Source organism: Magnolia sinica, chromosome 15 (assembly GCF_029962835.1).
Source record: "Magnolia sinica isolate HGM2019 chromosome 15, MsV1, whole genome shotgun sequence".
NCBI classification, from domain to species: Eukaryota; Viridiplantae; Streptophyta; class Magnoliopsida; order Magnoliales; family Magnoliaceae; genus Magnolia; species Magnolia sinica.
The window spans coordinates 4,464,427-4,485,349 of NC_080587.1; the positions used below are offsets into that span (position 1 = coordinate 4,464,427).

At 40.3% G+C, this 20,923-nt stretch overlaps 1 protein-coding gene across 1 annotated transcript in view; it reads right to left on the reverse strand.

The window, feature by feature from the left end:
* LOC131227955 (DNA gyrase subunit A, chloroplastic/mitochondrial) overlaps positions 1-20,640 on the reverse strand; it is a 43,000-nt gene extending 22,360 nt beyond the window's left edge. The window contains exons 1-13 of the mRNA XM_058223772.1: positions 20,093-20,640; positions 14,369-14,438; positions 12,965-13,030; positions 11,575-11,676; positions 11,021-11,065; positions 10,826-10,924; positions 10,637-10,723; positions 9,757-9,827; positions 9,545-9,653; positions 9,302-9,364; positions 9,038-9,103; positions 8,807-8,895; positions 512-560 (exon numbers count right to left, since the gene is read on the reverse strand). Of these exons, the coding sequence (XP_058079755.1) occupies positions 512-560; positions 8,807-8,895; positions 9,038-9,103; positions 9,302-9,364; positions 9,545-9,653; positions 9,757-9,827; positions 10,637-10,723; positions 10,826-10,924; positions 11,021-11,065; positions 11,575-11,676; positions 12,965-13,030; positions 14,369-14,438; positions 20,093-20,493 (1,317 nt within the window). The 5' untranslated portion in view covers positions 20,494-20,640. The remainder of the gene's footprint in view (positions 1-511; positions 561-8,806; positions 8,896-9,037; positions 9,104-9,301; positions 9,365-9,544; positions 9,654-9,756; positions 9,828-10,636; positions 10,724-10,825; positions 10,925-11,020; positions 11,066-11,574; positions 11,677-12,964; positions 13,031-14,368; positions 14,439-20,092) is intronic.
* Between the last annotated feature and the right edge of the window lie 283 nt (positions 20,641-20,923).

Genomic DNA, 20,923 nt, shown 5'->3' on the forward strand with positions numbered 1-20,923 from the left:
AGGAAGCCGTGGCAAACTGTTTGCCGTTTTCTTTCCTCAACAAGGGAGTAAAATCTCTTCTTCTTTTTTCTTTTCTTTTTTTTGAAAAGCTGAATGGTGGGAAAAAAGTTTGCCCTGATGTAACATTTTAAATGAAAAAATTGGAGGAAAAGAGGTTTCCCCTTGTATAATTGCTTACCAAACAGTTTCAATGCAAGAACAAGGCAGTTTCCAAGACTTTTCTTTAGAAAAACAAACAAGTGAAAAGGGTTTACTTCCCCTAGCACTGATGTCAGTTTACCATCTGCTAATTTCAAATTTTTGCTTTCCCTTGCATTCCCTTAGTTTACCCCAATCCAAACTGGCCCCAAGGAAAAAAAGGCAATTCTAACAAAGGGGAAGAATCTCAAATAACAAGATACATGTTTAATTGTTTATCCGAGAAGTGAGGAACAACAATGATGTCATAACCCCGCTTTTCACAATGTAAAAGACACAGAGAACGAAAAATAATATCTACACTCATCAATACCTGAAGCAATTCTTTCAACCCCATTAGTTTTGGCTGCCCATCAAGAATACTGTGAAAAAAGTAATAAATAGGAAACATTAAACAAAATCCCCAGAGATATACTTTAATTCATCATCAGAACAGCAAAGAATAATTTAACAAGAGTACGCAATGATAAACTCTAAACAGCAGTAACTAAACATACGGATACCAGCCCAACCCCACAAAATAAAGTGAGGCAGACCTACAAAATGCTAGATTGTTTTGATCATAGCTCTCTACCACAATATTGGATTACCATGAGTCAAGATGCATTGGAAAGTTAATAAGAGTCTCCTTTTGAAAAAAAAAATTACATTTATCAAACCTTTATATGCATGGATCGGGAGCAGAAATCGAATCATCAAAAATCTAATACAGGATCAATAAAGAACTAGATCATCTCTTACTCTTTTTTTTGTAAGGTCATTATGGTTCCTTTCTTTTGGTTGTCAGATGTTAGTTAGAGAGTTGCAAAGGCTATTATAGTTAGCTTTAATAAGTTGAGGTTTAGTTGTGATTACTGATTAGCACACTAATCGCAGTTAGAGGTTAGTGAAGGTTCTATAAATACTATGTTTGAGAGATTTTAAGGACTTTTGGAATTTTAAAATGAAATTTGATTTCTCTTCCAAGTAGAGAGAGAGAGAGAGAGAGAGAGAGAGAGGACAAGGAGGAGAAGGGGAATCTCCTTCTCTTATTCTTGTTGAGATCGGCATCAACACTCAAGACACTCACGAATCACCCAATCTTGAAGGCTTTTGACGGTCTGTGCTAGAGGTGCTAGCCGGATTCATTTCCTCGAGGTCACACTGTGGATTCAATGCATCCCCTTTGGTAATCAAGTGGTATCAGAGCCCAATTCATTTTCTGAGTTTTTTTAACATATTGCTAGATGCACATCGAGGTCAACATAGAGAGGTCACCCCAAATTCATCCAAGACCTTTGATGAATTGTAGGATCCACGTCTTACTCATCAAAAGAGTGCGTTGAAGCTTTGAAACGCTATCTTGCTTGAAAGGTATCATCATCCCCTTCACCTTCAATCACTACCCTGCTTTCCTAGTTTGACAGCTCTCTACTTAATTACAACCATATCAAGGCACCTACAATGACAACCGCAATGAAGCCCTATTACCCATTTCCACTTGATTTACATCCCATAACCATATATAAGGACCATCAAGAACCTCTCTCAACACAATCCCTCCTGCAAAATCCATCGACCATAGAATTCTTTGGTTTCCAAGAGGCCATGGAAGGCCTAAGCTTGACACAAAAGACGGATCAAAACCCTTCAATGGCAAACCAAGGAATTAACACAATGTTTTATGAATGGCGATATGATCTTGGAATCAAGATTGAAGATGATGACATCCCAGAATTCCATTGAGATTCAATGCCAAAGAGTTTGAAGAATGGCTTGATGTGATAAAAAATATATTGGAATCCCACGAAATTCCGAAAAATTGGCTTATCAAGTTATTGACAACCCGATTATGAGCCACCTGTTGTCATTATGAGAACAAATCTATCGTACATGGAAACGCCGAGAGTAGTCCAAGATTGTCACATGGTCAATGACCTCATTTTATGATAGAGGCAATGCTTCCTTTCAGCTATGCAAAACTCTTGCAGATGGTCTCCGAGGCGTGTTGCCAGACCTCTAAGGAGAAGTTCTGGAAGTTCAGGGCAAAACTAAATCCCAGCAAGGGGATTGGTCAGTTCTGGCAACAACAAAAACAATTTTTTAAAAAAAAAAAAGCAAACCAATAAGATGCACGAACGGCAAGTCGGAGGTCACAAGAAACCAATACATCATGGCAACGAAATGTAATTGGCAGAAAATCGGGCTAAAGTTGGGGTCTTGATTGTCAAGATGAAGAACCAGCATATGATTCTATGATGACAGTGAATTGGTCGAGTCTCAAAACATCGTAGGAGAGTCAATCTTTTGATGCAACAATGATAGAGTTACCAAGTATTTTGGGAGATTTGATTTGTGATTGTTACCATAAAGATGCAAACAACGAACTTGTGCACGATGATGATGGCAAGATTTTGATGCTTCACAAGAGCCTCCCAACACCTCAACCATTCAAGCCAGAAGAGCTTCCCATATTGATTGTCAAGATGAAGAACCAGCATATGATTACTATGATGAAAGTGAATTGGTCGAGTCTCAAAACATCGTAGGAGAGTCAATCTTTTGATGCGACAATGATCGAGTTACTATGTATTTTGGAAGATCTGATTTGTGATTGTAACCATAAAGATGCATACGATGACGAGGCAAGATTTTGATGCTTCGCAAGAGCCTCTCAACGCTTCAACCATCCAAGCCGGAAGAGCTTCCCATTTGGTGAGCACCTTAGATGAAGGGCCGGAGGAGTTTATCATTATTGATAGTGACTACAGACAGGTGTTGTCGTGCCAATATTTGCTGGTATAGATGAGCCTATGGTCAATATTTGCCAGTATAGACGACAGTTTCAAAGGTCTTTTTGTCGACAAGGGAATGGGACCCTCATTGAAGGGCGATCAATGAAGGGTGATCATGTGTATTTTCTGTTTCTATTCTCTGTTTTGTTGTATTCTTTGCCTTTGGGCTTCCTTTAATATGATTCTTTACTTTTCAAAAAAAAGATAAGCCTATGGTGATTGCCTTGATCCATGTCGAAAGGATACAAGCACTGGCCAATTCTCATCCAAGTTATGATCACAAGGGTCAACTTTGCTAGTCCATGCCCCAATCATACATTGGACGGTATCATTCTGAAATTTTCAATTTCTATGTCCATATCCATGGGCCAAGAGGCGTGTGATTTTGATTGTGAATCATTCGACGCCATAAGATTCATCACCGATCGATATGCCGGTGCAGGAGCATCGACGTTATGGGTATATCTCACCATTCATCTCTATAGAGGTCCCGTTCATTGTCCATCGGACAACAAGCTTCCGGTGATTCGATAGAGGAATGTTGTGTTTGATCCCAGAGGATGGTGGAGCCTTTTATTGTGACCCCATGGGCTACATCCAAACACTCAGATACAACATGAACGTGAGTGAAGAAGAAATTGTCAACTCGAGGGCAAATTCTCTCCAATTGAGGGAGTTTAATACAGGAGCTTTCCTGCCACACGCAATCCTCCCTTACATTGGCAAGATTATGGCACCTCTATAAAGCTTTATTTGTAAGGTTATTTTGGTCATTTCTTTTGGTAGATAACTATTAGTTGTGAAATTACAAAGGTTGTTAGAGTTAGTTTTGGTTAATTGTGGTCTGGTGATTAAGGCTATCAACGAGCTGGGTTCGGGCTGGAACGAGGTGTATCCAAGACAGGCAACCAAAGTAAAACTTATAAGTTATGGCCCAGTCCGACCTAGTCCCATGACAAGCCAAAACAACATGCCTGAGCCAGGCAATGATGATTATGCATGGCCCGAGCCCAGTCATCCTCTTTTGTGCAAGATATAGGTTGTTCATTTGATGTGCCCAATCATGCATGATATTGACAAAAATGCCCTTCAAACCTTAAAGGGCCAAGCTGACGGGCTCTTAGATGCAGCACAAGCCTGGCCCAATTAATAAATGGGCTAAAATTTTCGACCTGGGTCCAGCCCTCAAGCCCAGTATTTCGGCCCAACCCCAAGCTGAAGCGAGCCAAGCCCGACAGGCCAACCCAGTCCATTAACAGCCCTTGTTGTGATTAACACACTAATTGCAAAGATTAATTAGAGGTTTTTTTTTTTTAAGGCAACGAAACGAAAATGCATTAAAAGGAAAAGAGGATACAGAGGAAAGAGAACAGAAAAAAACAAAAGAAAGAAAAGCGAAGCTGCTGAGATAGCAGAAAGGCCCTAACAACCTAGAAAACTGAAATCAAAATTACATAGATCTCTCACATTCATTGCCCATTCTATGACCATCTTCTTAGCCCTAGCACCCACAGTCTATCATTCCTTTCAGTTCAAATGGTCTACCAAATTGCGAGAACAAGTAAGCGCCACACGATGGAATTGAGCTTCCCAAACTTAGGGCCATGCCAAGCCGCAAGGAGCTCGGCAGCTGATTCAGGGTTACACCAATATATCGAGAACCTCTAGCAAATATCAGTCCATGAAGGATAAAAGTAGGTGCAATGAACCAGAAGATGGTTGACGGTTTCCGCCTCCCGCATACAACAAACACATATATTAGCTAACTGCATACCGCGTTTGGCCAAATTGTTGATCGTGAGAATTCTGTTACGACCCGCAAGCCATCCAAAGCAAATGAATTTTGGAGGAGCCAGATATTTCCAAATGAAATGATTGGCAAGGCCAGAATAGGGCGCGGAAGGGAGAATGAGAGCATATAGGGACTTTACAGAAAAAAGCCCAGATTTGTCCAATTTCCACTCTACTTCATCGGACTGATCGCGAAGAGGCATAGTCTTCGATATGAGATTGTGTAGATTCGTGAATTCGATGATTTCCTCATCCTTCAAATTCCTGATGCATTTGATAGACCAGACAGTTTGCGCCAGAGAAGAGGAATAACATCTGTTGATGAAAGTATCTTTATCGGGGGAAAGACGATAAATGAGAGGAAATTGAAGAAACAGCGGTTTTTCACCCACCCAATGATCTTTCCAGAAACAGATGGCAGAACCGTTACCAAGATTAATTAGAGGTTAGCAAGGGCTGTTCTATAAATATTATATTTAAGAACTTATAAGAGGCTTCTAGTTCTTTTGTAATGAAATTATATTTTCTCTTCTAAGTATACAGAGGGAGAGAAGACGAAGATGACTTCCCTTATCTTGCTCTTGTAAGATTGAGTTTGATTGATGATCAAGACACCTGCAGATCGCTCAATCTTAGAAGATTTCCGACAATCTATGTAATACCCCGAAAATTCTCGCGCTCATGTAGGTACACGAGTGCGTATCCTAGTGTACGTCTCAGTTTGAATCTGTGCTATTAGGAGAATGACACTTGGACTCATGCACATCAACACATGCTTAGACCCTCGTAAACCTTGTAGCAATCCTTGAGACCCTTTATATCTACATATAATAGATCAATTTTCAAACCAACCACTAAAATAGTTACTCATCGCTAAGAAAAGACAACCGACCATTCATACCACTTTTAGACCGCCCGATCATGATAAACCGACTCGAGATCATCGCATCCACTCATGTACATATTCATATGAAATTTTAACCCGTTCATCTTATCTACCACCAATGTATTCGCATATCAAACGATCGAGATTGTTATCTAACAACCCCGCTCACCAGTACGTGTACATACACACCCTGCTACACATCCTGAGCTTCATATCATTGCACACTTGATCTATGATCGATCTAAAACTTTAGGATTACTCTTCATGGCCCGAATAAGCTATCCAACCGTCTGACTTCAATCTAGAACATTACACTGTTCGATCTTTGAACCCTTCGCATTATCCAATGGCGCATACCCCTCCAGCCTTCGAACCAATCAAATATCTTTCCTTTTCCGTTTCCTCCTCGTTACGCTTCCTTGTGCGTGCAGCAACAAAAAACAGCCACAAGCTTCATCCTTGAAACCCACCAAGCAAACAGCGTTGGACCTTCAATTTCTTTAGTCCCTAGGCTTCCACGCATTGATCCAAACCGTCCACAAGCAACAAGATGTCGAAAGACACCCTAGGTGGAAATCTGTTATTGAAGAGTTATCATCCTTCTTGAGAAAACCCACCACCACACGATCGTGGGTGGCCATATTTCAAGATCCAAAACCATGATTGTGTAGCCCATCTAAATAGCATAATCCTTGGCATCCAACCGAGATCAGGCCCCACCTCATGACCTAGCAAATCCATTCACAACTCCAAAAACCAGCATAAAAACCATTCACCCTAACTCGTTCGAAACCCGTGTAGCATATGACTCTAGACTCCGGATTTGGAAAGCTTGCAACGAGATAAGAACGGAAAAAAAAAAATCCAAAAAAGTGACCCTATAGTACTGCTAGACGTGTTTGAAGGAAAAAAAAAAAAAAAACAACAACAACAGAAGGAAGAAAGATATGAGGGGGGGGAAGAGAGATACAACTCTCTAAGTCGCGTTGTATCAGCCATCTAGTCCATTGCTGGACATTTATGGAGGAAGAAAACAGAGGAAAAGAAGAAAAGAGAGAAGAAAGAAGAATCGTCTAATCAAGTCGACTCACTGAGTCAACCCGTTGACATATCGGGATCAAGTTGATTCCAAATCTAAATCAAACTCCGTTTACGCCAACTCACAGGTAAGACCTCTTCCAGCTCCTTTGATTCGAAATAATGCATTAGTTGTAGCTTTGGTTCTAGCGACTCACTGAGTCGACTCACCGAGTTGATGTGGTGTTTTGTTGTATTTTGGATCCAGGAGACCAAAAACCCTAAATTTGGAGTCATGTGACTAGCTTATGTGATTTCATGCAGAGAAACTCCACATATTCGCGTAGAAACCTTACGAAGTCACATAAGGTATAACTGAGTTAAACCATGTGTAAGTGGAATCGAACCTCGAACGTGCAAACGTATTTCCAGCGATAGATCGGACCCTTGTGCACCTTTTCAGGTGGGTAATCCTCCCATTCTTTGTAAATTTCAAGCTTATACAAATATGATATGCTTAGTGCAATTTTCCATTCAATGATTAAGATTGACTTGATTTTAGTTTACATCGTAGTATGATGATGCCTTTAATTAAATCTTTAGTTATTGTTCTTACTAGAAATTGCAATCATCTTGAATTACAATTGGATATGATCTTGCTTTTATTTACATGCGTTAAGTTACGTGGAATCAATGATAGATTATGTGGCTATGCGATTGTATTTATATTACTTGTTTGTTGTATTTGGATGCGAATTTAAATTGCAATTACAGGTGCTCTGCCCCGGGTTACTCCCTAAAAGATTTGCATAGGTGCTCTGCCCTAGGTTATTCCCTAAAAGATTTGCATAGGTGCTCTACCCTGGGTTATTCTCTAAAAGATCTGCACAGGTGCTCTGCCATGGGTTATTCACCAAAAGATTTGCACGGGTGCTTTGTCCTGAGTTATTCCCTAAAAGATCTGCATGGGTGCTCTGCCCTATGTTCTCTCATCACGGGTGCTCCGCCCTATATTACCTCTAAAAGATCTCAAGAATGAATGTTACTATTTAATTTATATTTCATGAGTCGTCATAGTACTTGTAATGTCCTGTGATCTTAATACTTCTCTACTTATATTTCTTAATTGATGCTTTATAATTCATGTACATATTGTTATTGTATATATTTGGAAATGAATTTGAAAATTCCAAATTTTGGGTATGAAATTATCCCATTGAGTCGTGGAGCTCACCTCGTCTAATTAACCATTTTAGGTACCGAGCTAGAGTTCTCCAAACGTGCAGATCTCTGCCGGTAGAGCAGAAAGTGCAGCTAGGCTTAGTTTAAATTTTCAGAATGTAATAGAAAAGTTGTATTGATTCATCCAGTGTATTAGATTATTTAGATTTTCAATTATTGATGTATTTAAAAACCCTGGACATTTGATTAGAGAATGGCGTTTGGAATTTAATTCATCAGAATTCCTATTTATTTTATCATCTTTACATTTGGAGTTGTATTAATTGTGATCGTAAAAAAAATAATAATAATAAATAAATAATAATAATAATAATAATAATAATAATAATCATAATAACATAGTTCACGGGCCTGGGATTCAGGTTTCAAGTCACCTACTTAGATACTCAGATTTCAGGGGGTGACGAGTCATGCTAGAGAAACTCGCTGGATTTAGGTTCCTCACTACGGGAGGCCACAACGTGGATTCGGTGCATCCCCTCCTACATTACTTAAATATTCAATAATCTAGTTCAAGGCATGTTATGCCTGAACCAAAACCGGGTTGGCCCAACCGAGTTGCAAACCTAACTCCCTTAAGGATTTAGCATTAGGGAGACTTGTGGATACTATCAAGAGATCCTTGCCCTTTACATTCCTCTCAAGATCTTCCACAATGTTAGGTACGAAGGCAAATAAGGACCTTGCCTCTTTTATAGAAGAAGGAACCTCCATAATGTTTCTAACGAACATGGATTCTATGCCTTTTGTAACTTTTACTGAAGGGGATATCCAATATTTCCACTGCATATGTATTTCTCTGTCAACAAAGACCAGTCATTTGTTGAGAAAAAAGAAGATGATGATGATGACAATGACGACTTATGAGAAAAAGAAAAAAGGTTTGGAAGCTACTCACCCTACCATGTTGCAGCTAAAGCTAGATTGAAGAGAAGTGTGGCGGTACAGATTGTTGAGAACAATTGAAGGATCTGAACCCCTTTTTACCTGCAAGGAAATAACAAACAAATAGTTAAATAAAATGCTAAGTCTTGATTCACCCAAAACCAGTGTAGGTAACAAGCTCCCAAGTATGCGTCATACTTAAAATTAACAAGGAACCAAAGAAAATTAGAGAGATTTTACACACCTCTATAACTATGCGCATTCCAGAACGATCACTCTCATCACGGATATCACTAATGCCCTCTAAACTCTGTATCGAACACCAACATCACAACTAGTAAATAATAAATAATAGCTGATCATCATAGTATGCACATCATTTCCTTTTGAAAAGAAAGAAGAAATTATCAGGTGAAACAATAAACGGTGAAGCAAGCGCATGAATGTTCAAAGAACTCTTGACCAGAAGACCAAATGAAAGGGACATCAGCAAGAAGAAAAACAGTACCTTACTTTCCACAAGCTCTGCAATTTTTTCCACTAAAGCAGCCTTGTTGGTTTGATAAGGAACCTACGGCAGTAAAAATAACACCACCAATAATAATAGTAATAAAATAAATAGTAAATAAAAATCAGACTTGGAAAGAAAATTTAGTGTCCACCAACTGTCATTGTCAACCTTGTGTATTTGGGGAAAAAACAGTAATTCCTGATAAGCAATCCCACCAATTAAGAAAACCAAGATCTTTACCTCTTTAATAACAACTGCAGAGCGTTTGGTTTTAACGTCAAGCAATTCCACATCAGTCTTTCCTCTAACTACTATACGTCCACGTCCAGTTTGATATGCTTGTAAGATGCTATAACAAAAGAAAGCCAATTCAACTAAACTATGAACACTTTTGCACGTGCATCTTATGATGTCATTAGGAGTAAAAAAGGAAAGAGAATACTTCTACATACCCAACATTCCCCATGATTAGTCCTCCAGTAGGGAAGTCAGGTCCTGGCATATGTTCCAGCAACTCTCGAAGCTGTTCAACAGAGTTTGAAAATAGTGGCTCAAAAAATGCAAAATGATAAATAACAAATACCAGTTATCAAGTGCAATGCAGTTCTGCCCAAAAGAAGATAAGGTTGAGCATGAACATGAATCTTGTAGGTGTCTATGAGCAAGAAGTAAAAAATTTAAGTGCCATAGTTATCATTTGCCAATAAAATCCACAAAACCAAGCTCAGGAAATACGAGGATCAAGAACAAATTATCAATTATCAATTGTTTCCTTTCACAGCAAAACCTCATTCTTAGAGGAACAATGCATTTCAAGCGGAGATTTGCATGAAGTACAAGCAAAATGAAGTGAGTGAGAGAGTTTTTAACAAAAACAAATGGTTAAATAGCCATCAGTTAGATTGCATAAGGAATACAAAAATATAAAAAGAAGAATATCAATAAACCATTAGGGTTGTTAACAAGCCAGGCCCGGCATTGGCTTCAGCCCAGATTTTGAACTGTTCAGCCTGGGCCTGTTCTAAAATTTAATTTTGCCTGGCCGAGCCCAGCCCATTGACAGCCCTACAAACCATGCACGCTATAGTTTGGATAAATTCGTTGTCCCTCTCAAATAATCCAATCATGGTGAAAATAAATGAAAACAAAGCAACATGGACTATTATTCCACAAAATTGATGTCAGCAACTCTAACTTGTGCCTGAATTTCCAAGTGTCTTACACAGGTATTAATGGGACAAGCAAGTTTAAATAATTCTACTATTGACAGGAGACCCATGTCATGTGCTTCAAACATTTGCATCTATGGACAATAGAGAAAGGCATCCTTACCGTAGCCTCAGGGTTATGAATCAACACAGAAAGTGCATCCACTAGCTCCCCAAGATTGTGAGGTGGAATGTTGGTCGCCATTCCAACCTGATGGCATAGAAGGCCAAAACATTGAATAAACAATAGAAAGCTAGGTACGGAAAGAAGCTACATAAAGATGCCTGAATTTAAAGGAATTATTAGGATTACCGCAATCCCAGAAGAGCCATTCAACAACAGATTCGGGATCCGAGCTGGGAGAAGAGATGGTTCTTTTTGTGAATCATCAAAATTTGGAACAAAGTCAACCTGAAATAAAATAAAATAAAACAAAAATGGGATGGGCAATATAGGCCAAAGAAGCTGTTCTACATAGAAACATGACAAGAGATATAGAGCTCTTGCCGTATTCTGTTGTAGATCTCCTAAAAGCATCGCTTCTGTAAGAGCCTGCAATCATGACAGAAGCAAATATCGTTAACACGCTTCCAGCATGTACAAAATAATGGATAAAATGCACAATGAAGCATCACAACTATGTACATCCACTCAGCTGAGAATCAGTCCTATATTGTGATTGTACTCGGTTTACACATGCATACATTGGTCATGATTACAATATCAATATGAGAATCCACAAGATTAGGTAATTGGAATATCACTGTATTGTTTTATATTAGCCATTGTCATCAAGGAAATACTGTCCTGCGAACATTAGAGTAGTCTCACCATTGTCACAAATCAATTTTGACTACAGTGCAGTTTAAAAGAAAAATGAAACAATTGACGACCAATTGTAATGATTCCAAAAAAGAAGAAGAAAGAAAGAAAGAAGCAAAAAAAAAAAAAAACCCTCAAAACAGATGCTATAAACACTTCAACCTTACTAGGAAGCTGAGTAATGCATAAGAGCATAAAGCAATGACTCATAACTCATAAGAGAAGATATCAGAACCTACATCCAATCTGCATTCAGTATAGCGCATGGCAGCAGGAGGGTCTGCATCAATTGACCCAAAATTTCCATGTCCTTGAATTAGCGGGGAGCGCAAGGAGAAATCCTGCAAGATAGCAACAACAATAAATATCACGTTTTCCAAACAAATCAGCAAAACAATAACATAACCTTTAGAAGCTAGCCTCCAATGAAGTTTAACTCAAAAGGTACATACAACAACAAACAAAAAAAAGGAATCAGTACTCATTCTGTGCATCATAAAAATGCACCATGAGAACACCTGCAGAATAAACTCAGAGACGTTGTTTTCTCATGGATTATAGATTTTAGAGATACGAATGAAGTAGAGCTGCTACTATTTTGTGGAGATTCAGAGTTTTCCATTCTCTCTTATGATATCTGTGGGGGAAGACTCCAAATATTACTAGATTGGTAAGAGTGAGTCATACCTAGAGGATTAGCACATCAAACTGAAGAAATATTGAACTCCTTTTTTTATAGGCAAAGAATATTGATTGGCTCCGCCGCCCTTAAATAAGGGTGATGAGATACCATAAAAAGTCTAGCTGTGTCCTTTCCAAACTCCCCCCACATAATTGCTAACGTGAAGAGCCTTCTAAGTATCGAACCTCTAGGTTTGAAAGGCCCTGTAGACCAACCTTTCTCATGAGGTCAACCATGGATGAAAAGATCTTGAACATATATGGAGCCTTTGAGGTCATTTTTCATCATATCCACTGGAAAGAGAATTAGGAAGGAGTTCCTAGAACACCCTTGCTTTTCATGATGGAAATCCACTCATTGGATTTTTTATCAACTATATACAGAAATCTTTGTTTTTTGGCTTTCATGTTTCTTTCCTCTCCTCAATCAGTTGGTCATGACAAAAAATAACAATAAAAAATACTATCATGCATGAGACCTCAGATTAGGACTACAAGAGTAGGGATTTCATATTAGTAAGTATTTGTAGAGGTGGGGATTTATTGTTAGAATCTATGGTAGCATGAAGCATGCAATGAAGCGGCAACAGATTAGGGTGTGGTGGTGTGGCAGTGGAGAAGAATTTTCAAGAAGTTATCAAGTATAAACTGCTAGGATGAGGGAGTAGGAGTGCAAGTCTGAAGCACAATTAAGACTGGCACCTAGTGAGAAGGATCATGCAACTAAGTTAGAATCACTGGGGTGTGGGTTTGCATTAAGCAGGAATATGCCTGGTAGGTACATGGAGTTAAGATTTGCGAGATTCTGAGAAAAAATTAAGGTTGGGACTTGTGTCAGTGGGAATTGGGTGTGTGGAATTAGGGTTTTGGATATTGTTCACCACTAAATAAGAATGAAGCTTATAATAATGCCAAAAATACATGTGCTGCTCACTAGCATATAAGTACCTGTGCCATCCGCACCAATGCATCATAAACAGCACTATCCCCATGTGGATGAAATTTACCAAGAACCTGCAAGATAACACAAATTTGCCTAGAGTTAAACAATAAGAAACATAAAGAGCATATGTTAATTAATACATGGTACTATAAAAATACTCCACTGGCATATGAATATGCACAACCTCAAGAACAAACTAAATACACAAAATGATAGCCATTAGAAATTACAAATTCAACATTCCATCGACAGTGTGGAACTTAACAGTGGATAGGTGTTTCTCCTTGATAGGCGGAGTGGTGGTGTGGTCTCCTCCTTATCGCAGGGCTCTCAGTAATGCAGGGGCATTTTCACACCAGGCTCGAGTAGGGTAGCCTGTGGAATGCGGGGACACACTTGGGGTGGGTGACCCATGCGATTTGGGGCCCACGGGGGAGGTCTCGTGTTCAAGAGTCCTCATCGGGGGTGATTAATGCGCATTTCACACCGGGCTCAACTGGGGTAGCCCGTGGAATGCGAGGACACACTCGAGGTGAGCGGCCTATGTGATGTGGGGCCCACAAGGGGGGTCGGCCGAGGTCCTAACCCATGAGATGTGGGGCCTGGACTATATGAGATAAAGGGATTAATTCGTCATACTCTAACAGTTCGAGCTTTTAGAGCAAGTTGTTAATTGCCCTGCATCACTTGGGGACAGTGAGTGGAAGAATTCTTGAGCCTTCTCGTTAGACTGCAAAGTGCAAATCCTAAGGTGGGGGAAGGCAACGCTTTGATTTGGCATATTCACAGGTGGGGCAAGTTTTCGGTGCACTCCTTCTACACGATGGTCAGGAATCATAGCCGGAGTGATTGGAGTCATAATTACTCCTTTTGGCACTACGGCGCTCCTCCTAAGGTGTCCGCATTTGTTTGTCGAGTCAGTAGGAAGAAGGTGCATACTGTCGACAATCTCATTAAAAGAGCTACGATCATTCCCAACATTTGCATCATGTGTGTGTTCGATGTCGAGTCGATCGATCATCTCTTCATTCCCTGACAGTTTGCTAGGATGGTGTGGGTTAGAACAATTGAGGCATTCATTGTGGCACGAGGGGGGTGGATCAGTAAGGTTTAAGGAAGGAATGGCAGTTTGGCGGATGGTCTTGATGGCAGTTCTTTGGGCCATTTGAGGACAATTGAATTGTCGGTGCTTTGATAATAGAAGCGATTCGTGGATAGGTTTGTTAGAAAAGCTAGTCTCAGCGACTCTGAATTTCCGACCTCAAAGAGTTGGATGGTTATATTTTCTGGCCCTTGTTAGGGCTGCAATCTCCCGTCTTAGTTTTGCTAAGTTGGGTCTTCTCAATAAAATTTTTGTTAATTCTCAAAAAACAATGATATGGAAGAATGAGTAAAGATGTAATATATACCTCTCCAACAACTCTAGCACACTTCTTGAATGGTTTTCGAGATGAAAGGCCCAATTCATGCATTGCAAATCTGTAGCCACAAACCCACAATTCAAAGATAGAATGAATGGAAAATTATCTATTATTTTGATTACGGTGATGTAAATATGATGGTATCTCTAAACAAGCAAACTAAACAACATGTGGCAAAAGAGGAAACCAAATTAATCTTTGTCATAGGTGCCATTTACCATTATGTATATTTGATACTTTCACTTGCACAAAATCTCATAGAGATTGAGGATGAATGATTGAGTATTGTACCTCTTCAAGATTAAAGAAAAAAAAATAATTGGAGAGATGATGCAATTTATTAGGCAGAGCCAAAGAAAAAACTATGCAAGAAGATAAAGAAACTATACAGTAACTAAAAAGAAAGAAAAAGCTACCCTAGGAGAACAAAATATACAAACAGAAAAACAAAGACTAAAATACAGCTAGAGACCCAACCCACAAATAGGAAGATAACCAAGACCACATTACAATGCTCAATCCCTAAAAAACAAAATAACCCTAGCTAACACCCCCACCAAAGACTGCCTCTTATTACAGAAACAGCAATTATTCCCCTCCCCAAATCGCCCAAAGAGCCACAAGGAGAGTTAATCTCCAACTCTTCCTACCAAGCTTCCCTTGGAAGTAGGTGTGCAAAGAACAAAAGATGGTAGTGATAGAAGAGGGTATCACCCAAGGAGTTTCCACAAGGTTGTAGATGCCAGGCCAAATAGACACAGAAAACAAACAATGGAGAAAAAAGTGATCCACGGATTCTACCTCCTCCAAACATAGCAGGCACACATTCGGCAGCACCATACCCCTCTTTTGAAGATTATCAATCATTAAGATCTAGTTTATACCCACCAACCACACAAAGGCTGAGACCTTTTCAAGTAGAGTTGTACACGAACTGAGTTAGTTCAGTTAGCTTGCTCGACCCGACTTCGAAAAAGCTCGATTTGACTCGGTTCGAAACTGAGTTTGAGCCGAGTTGAGCCGATTTGTTTAGCTCGAAAAAATTTCGAGCGGAGTTCGAGCTTGCCCGAGCTCGACTCGACTCAGATCGAACCCCAATTCGAATCGAACTCGGATCGAACCAGTTCGGTGACTCGGTTATTTTGATATTGATGTTGCTCACCACATGTGTGATGAAATGACTCAACAAAGTGTCGACTGGTGGCGAGGAAGGTATGAATATGAATTATGAAACAAATACCCTTGTATCTTGATTTTGATATTGCCAACTGAGTGTTTGATAAAATACCTATAAATTGTTGTTGTTGTTTTATATACCGTGAAAAATTGAAGGTGCACTCCATGTGTTTGAGAAAATGCCGCATAGGCTTGATCTTGGCTCGAACTGGCCTGAGCTGCTAACCAAACCGAGCCGAGTTGTCTAGTCAGGCTCGGGGATCGAGCCGAGCCGAGTTCGAGCTGGGGTCAGCTAGTGGCCGAGCCGAGTCAAGTTGTGCCAAGCTCGACTCGATTCGACTCGTGTATAGCTCTGACTAGAAGAGCCAGAAGACTGTAGAAGAACAGCACTGAGAACACTCCCAAGCTTTCTAGCTTCCAAATCATCGAATCTTTGCGCCTAAAGGATTGAAGCCATATCCCTTCCTCATTGGAAACTAAAAACCAATTGACCACCAAGATGTCCGCCACAAGACATAAAGAAGCTAAGGACGAAAAAGAGGATCCAAGGGAGGATTCCCCATGCTGAGGGTCCTCCCAAAAGCAAATCCCGGTCCTATTCCCAACCGAATAACCCACACAAGGGAAGATCTTGGTGGCCACCTTGGCAATAACTTTCCATAAAGGAGAGGAATGGTAAAGGGAATATGGTTTGGTCCTCCAACCCATCTGAGTCACCCCATATTTTGTAGCAAGGATGGATCTCCATAGGTTACACCCCTCCACCCCAAAGCTCCAAGCCCGTTTTCCCAATAGAGCTTCATTAACCAAATTAAGACGTGTAATCCCAACTCCCCCTTCCGAATAAGGAGAACAAACCTCTTTCCAATTGAGCAGTAGAAATTTTCTGCCAAAGGAACCCCCTTGCCATAGAAACTCCCTTCTAAGCTTATCAATTCGACTAATAACTGAGCTAGGGCACCAAAACAAAGAAATATAATAAAGAGGCATATTGGAGAGAGACGCTTTAGTGAGAGTAATTCAGCATCCCAAAGATAAGAGCTTGCTCTTCCGGGGGAGAGTTTAAAGAGAGATAATGTGAACTTTTTAAATAACATGATAGTCATACATCCAGTTCACAGTTAAACCAATTATTTTTTTAGGGATAATAAGCTCATTTTATTAAAAAGTTGCTCGGCAACTAACAAAGAAGCAAAGAATACAAAAAAACAAAAAAAAAAACAAACCGCATAAGAGATCAAGCATACAGATCTAAAATAGAAAAAACACAATGAACTTTTACATGTTTGATCCCAGCTACCCATTTAAACCAATCACTTATTATCGCATTTATAGAAGAGCAATGCTCCAGTGCTTCAAAGTCATTTGGATAGTCCACTCAATCAATCTGAACTATGGACCATTAAAGTCCAAAATACATTTCATGGGCTACCATGCAAACAATTACAAGATGATCCAATCCATCCTTGATTTGGCCTTCTGTACTTATGTTTTTAAGCCATCCTTTTCCAAGCCATGGATGGGATGGTGAGGATTGCCTAACAAGTGTGATTCTCTATAATCATAAACAATCCATGATGTGCCTTACAAATAGATGGATTAAATTGTTTATATGACCTATTTTTGTGTTTCAAAAAAAAAAAAAAAATCTTCAACGTCAATATCAAAGGTTATTGATCAGATGATTAACATTGTCAAAATCTTCAACGTGAATATCAAAGGTTATTGATCAGATGATTAACATTGTCCGACTGATTTGATGTTTGCATGGTAGCCCATGAAACGTACGTTGAACCTAATGAACAGTCTAGATCAATGATTGGACTCTTTAAGTGTCCCGATGCAACTAGGAGCACTGTAATTTATAGTGCTCTAAGATCATTGGAGTGTTTCTCTTTATAAAATTCCCAACCCAAGTAAATATAAACATATACGTTCATATAGGTAATGATCTAAGACAGTCAAATATGGATCATTCCCATGGATTCAAGCTATGTAAGCCCATTGTAATGTGCATATGGCATCCAAACCATGAATTAGATGCAGTCCATGGTATTCCGCGTTTTTTCCATAACGTCCATTACGACCCTGTAACGCATAACAGCGGTCACTGTTACCTTCACATAACTTGCATTACATAAGCATTTTTTATACCTTCAGATGCACCCCATCGTGCCAAATTGCTAATCAAGGAGCCAAGTGGGCCACGCTACAGGAGACGATGTAAATAATGCCTAAAATCTCAAAATTCAAATGGTGTGGCCCACCTAGGTTTGGGATCAAGCTTCCTCTTCATCTTCCTCTTCCTCTTCCTCTTCCGCTTCCCCCTCCCCCTCCTGCTTCTTCTACTTCTTCTTCTTCTTCTTCTTCTTCTTTAGGTTTCCCCTTCATCCTGGTGTAGTGACCACTTAAGGGACCAATATCATGCCTAAAACCTCTAAATTCAATTTTGGATCACATGGTACTAGTACCACTACCACCACAAGTGGACCCCACATTATATGTGCATTAAATACACTCCGTCCTTTAGAATCGCCCTTTGATGTTAGGGGCCAAAAATCAACATGACCAAAACTCAAGTAGGACACACTCTACAAGGAACAGTTGGGAGGGACGCCCAGCCCGACCAGTAAAACCTTCTAGACCAAATGCAGGGCACGCCATGTTGTGCATATGCCATCCAAGCCACACATCCAACGCATCCCACTAGGATAAGGAACACATCAAAAATCAGGGGGCCAGCACACAAATATCGAGGTTAAGCGTGATTTTAAATTGCTCCCGTCCAGAGTTTTGGATCAGCATGATTTTTGGGCTCTCTGATGAACATGAAGGGATGTGCATGATGGATAGGATGGAGCTTATGCACGCATCACGTAGGCCCCACAATAGCCCAATACCGTGAACACATACGTACAAACATATGTACATGTATGTACTTATGTACCTATGTATCGGAGAATATTCAGGCCATGTCAAGTGTCTTATACATTTGACTTGGTGTGGGGCCCACCCTGTGTGTGGCATCTGAACCATGGGTCAAATGCTGACCATCATGAGAATGGAACCCCCAAAAAAATTGGTCATATCCAAACCTCAGGTTGGCCACACCACAGGTCGGGCATAATTATCTCAATCCAGCCTCAAGCATGGTTTAAAATCTAGCTTCGGCCTGTGTGACTCATTTCAAACAAACCGTGTCAACTCAAACAAGCCAACTGTATTTCAGTTTGTGTTAGATGCATCAAAGCCTAACCTTTTTACCTACCTCTCAAAAATACAAAACAAAACAAAATAAAATCACGAAATAAAATAAAATAACTCAAAGCCAATATTGGGATGAATTTGACCGAAACAAGGTGAGTTAGGGCAAAACCAACTCGCTCGTTCAAGCTTAAAAATAAATTTTGAGCCTTTGGTTGATGCCAAGAAAGTAAAATTCAAGCAATCCATTGATAAGCACACAGAATTTCAAAGGTTCCTAAATATCCCTGATCTATATTGCAAATCCCATTTAAAAGGTTACAACTCTCCTAAAACAAATTGTAGGTGTGCAAAATGTCTGCTTGCTCCTAGTCCTTGCGATATTATATATAGGGAATTTTACTACGGAATTCTTCAGGATTGTGGTTTTCCCACACGTTGAAATTATGAGAATATGCTTTCTGGAGGTTGAAATGACCAAAATGTCCCCATCCACTTTTTCTTCTAAAGAGTGGTGGAGCCGAGGATTGTGGGACCCACATGCTGTTTGTATGACATCCAACCCTTCCAATAGGTGTGGCCCAGTGTGATGATCGGATAAATGAAAATTCAAGGTGATCCAATCATTGGTGGGCCACAACCATAAAAACAATTACACCACCCAGAAAACTCTAAATTCATGTGCCGCCCAGCTGATGCTGGATCCACATGATTTTCAGTTCATCTGATCATCACGATGAGGTGTAACTGTTGAACAGATTGGATGTCGCCAACAAACCACGCCCACATTGAACTATTCCAATGGAAAAATAAATAAATAAACATTAGATGAGGGTGATTCAGTCATTTCATCCACTGGAGTGCACGTTCAGGCACTTTTTGGTAAAATGAGAATCTCTATGGAATTCTGCCGTAAAAATCCCTTATATATAAGTGGAGATGCCCACTCAGAAATTAGACACGTGGCATACGTGTAATTCAAATCAAACCACCCAAACTTGGGACCCACATCAAATAAACTCATAACCCCAAAATCAGACTAATCGAAAAAACTAACCCTAACCTCTGGTTAATGGATATATCTTCACCAAATCCAGACCGTCTGTTTCTTCCCATTTTAACCGTCAATATCAAATGTCCACCAATCAGCCAGTGAGAGCATCATTTCAGTGCGACATTTAGCTCATAACCCATCTAAAATGGGACCTACAATGTGTACGGTTCAATTCCAGCAATGTGAGTTACATGTGTACTATCTCAGTGAGAATGCAATCCACAACGAGAATGGGAGAATGTCTCGAAAAGGGGGAAAAGGGAGAAGAATGCACTTACAGTATCCGCCGATGGACAGGCTTCAGTCCATCGCGGACGTCAGGCAGGGCCCGTCCGAGCAGCACCGACATGGAGTACGCCATGTACGCCTCCGTCAGCTCCTTGCCGATCTCCACCTCGACGATCCTGCCTCCATCAGCTCCGTCCCTCCTCTCCTTCAGCGCCACGCTCCCGTTCCCGTCCCCGTCCCCGTCGCCTTTCTCCGCCTCTTTTCCGATCCCGTCCCTCCGTTTCGCCCGCAGACGTCCGACGGACGACGGCCTCTGAGAGACGGACGAGATGAAACGGAGGTCTGACAGAACGGGACGGGGTTTTAAGTAGAGGAAAGTAGATGATAAACGGCGGTTATGACGGAAGAGGAAAGAAGACGCCGTGAAACGGAGGCCCGTTGAGAATGCCATGGCAGAGAAGCGAAGAAGCGAAAATGTAAAATACGGGGCTTTGATAAGGGCTTTTTGGTCTTTCTCTTCGCTCTCTGTACGGGTGGAGAGCAAAAACCCTACTTCCGGACAGAAGGAAACGCGCCAAGTTTCATTTGGATATGGGACGCCGACGATTTATATCATTACATGATACACGGCGATCCTTCTTGCAAAGTATACGTGAATTTTCTCTTCTGGTTGGCGGGGACATTTTATTTCTAATCTAGACCGTTGATATGTTTTCCACTGTCTGAACGGACTATGACTCAAAAAAAGTCCTCGTGGAATATTTTTGACCGTTTGATATATGACCTATATATTAACGGTTGATAAAGAAGTACACCAAAGACGTGTATTCAGCTGAAAACGTTCCCAAACACGAGCTTGTGAACTACTTTGAATCGGGGGG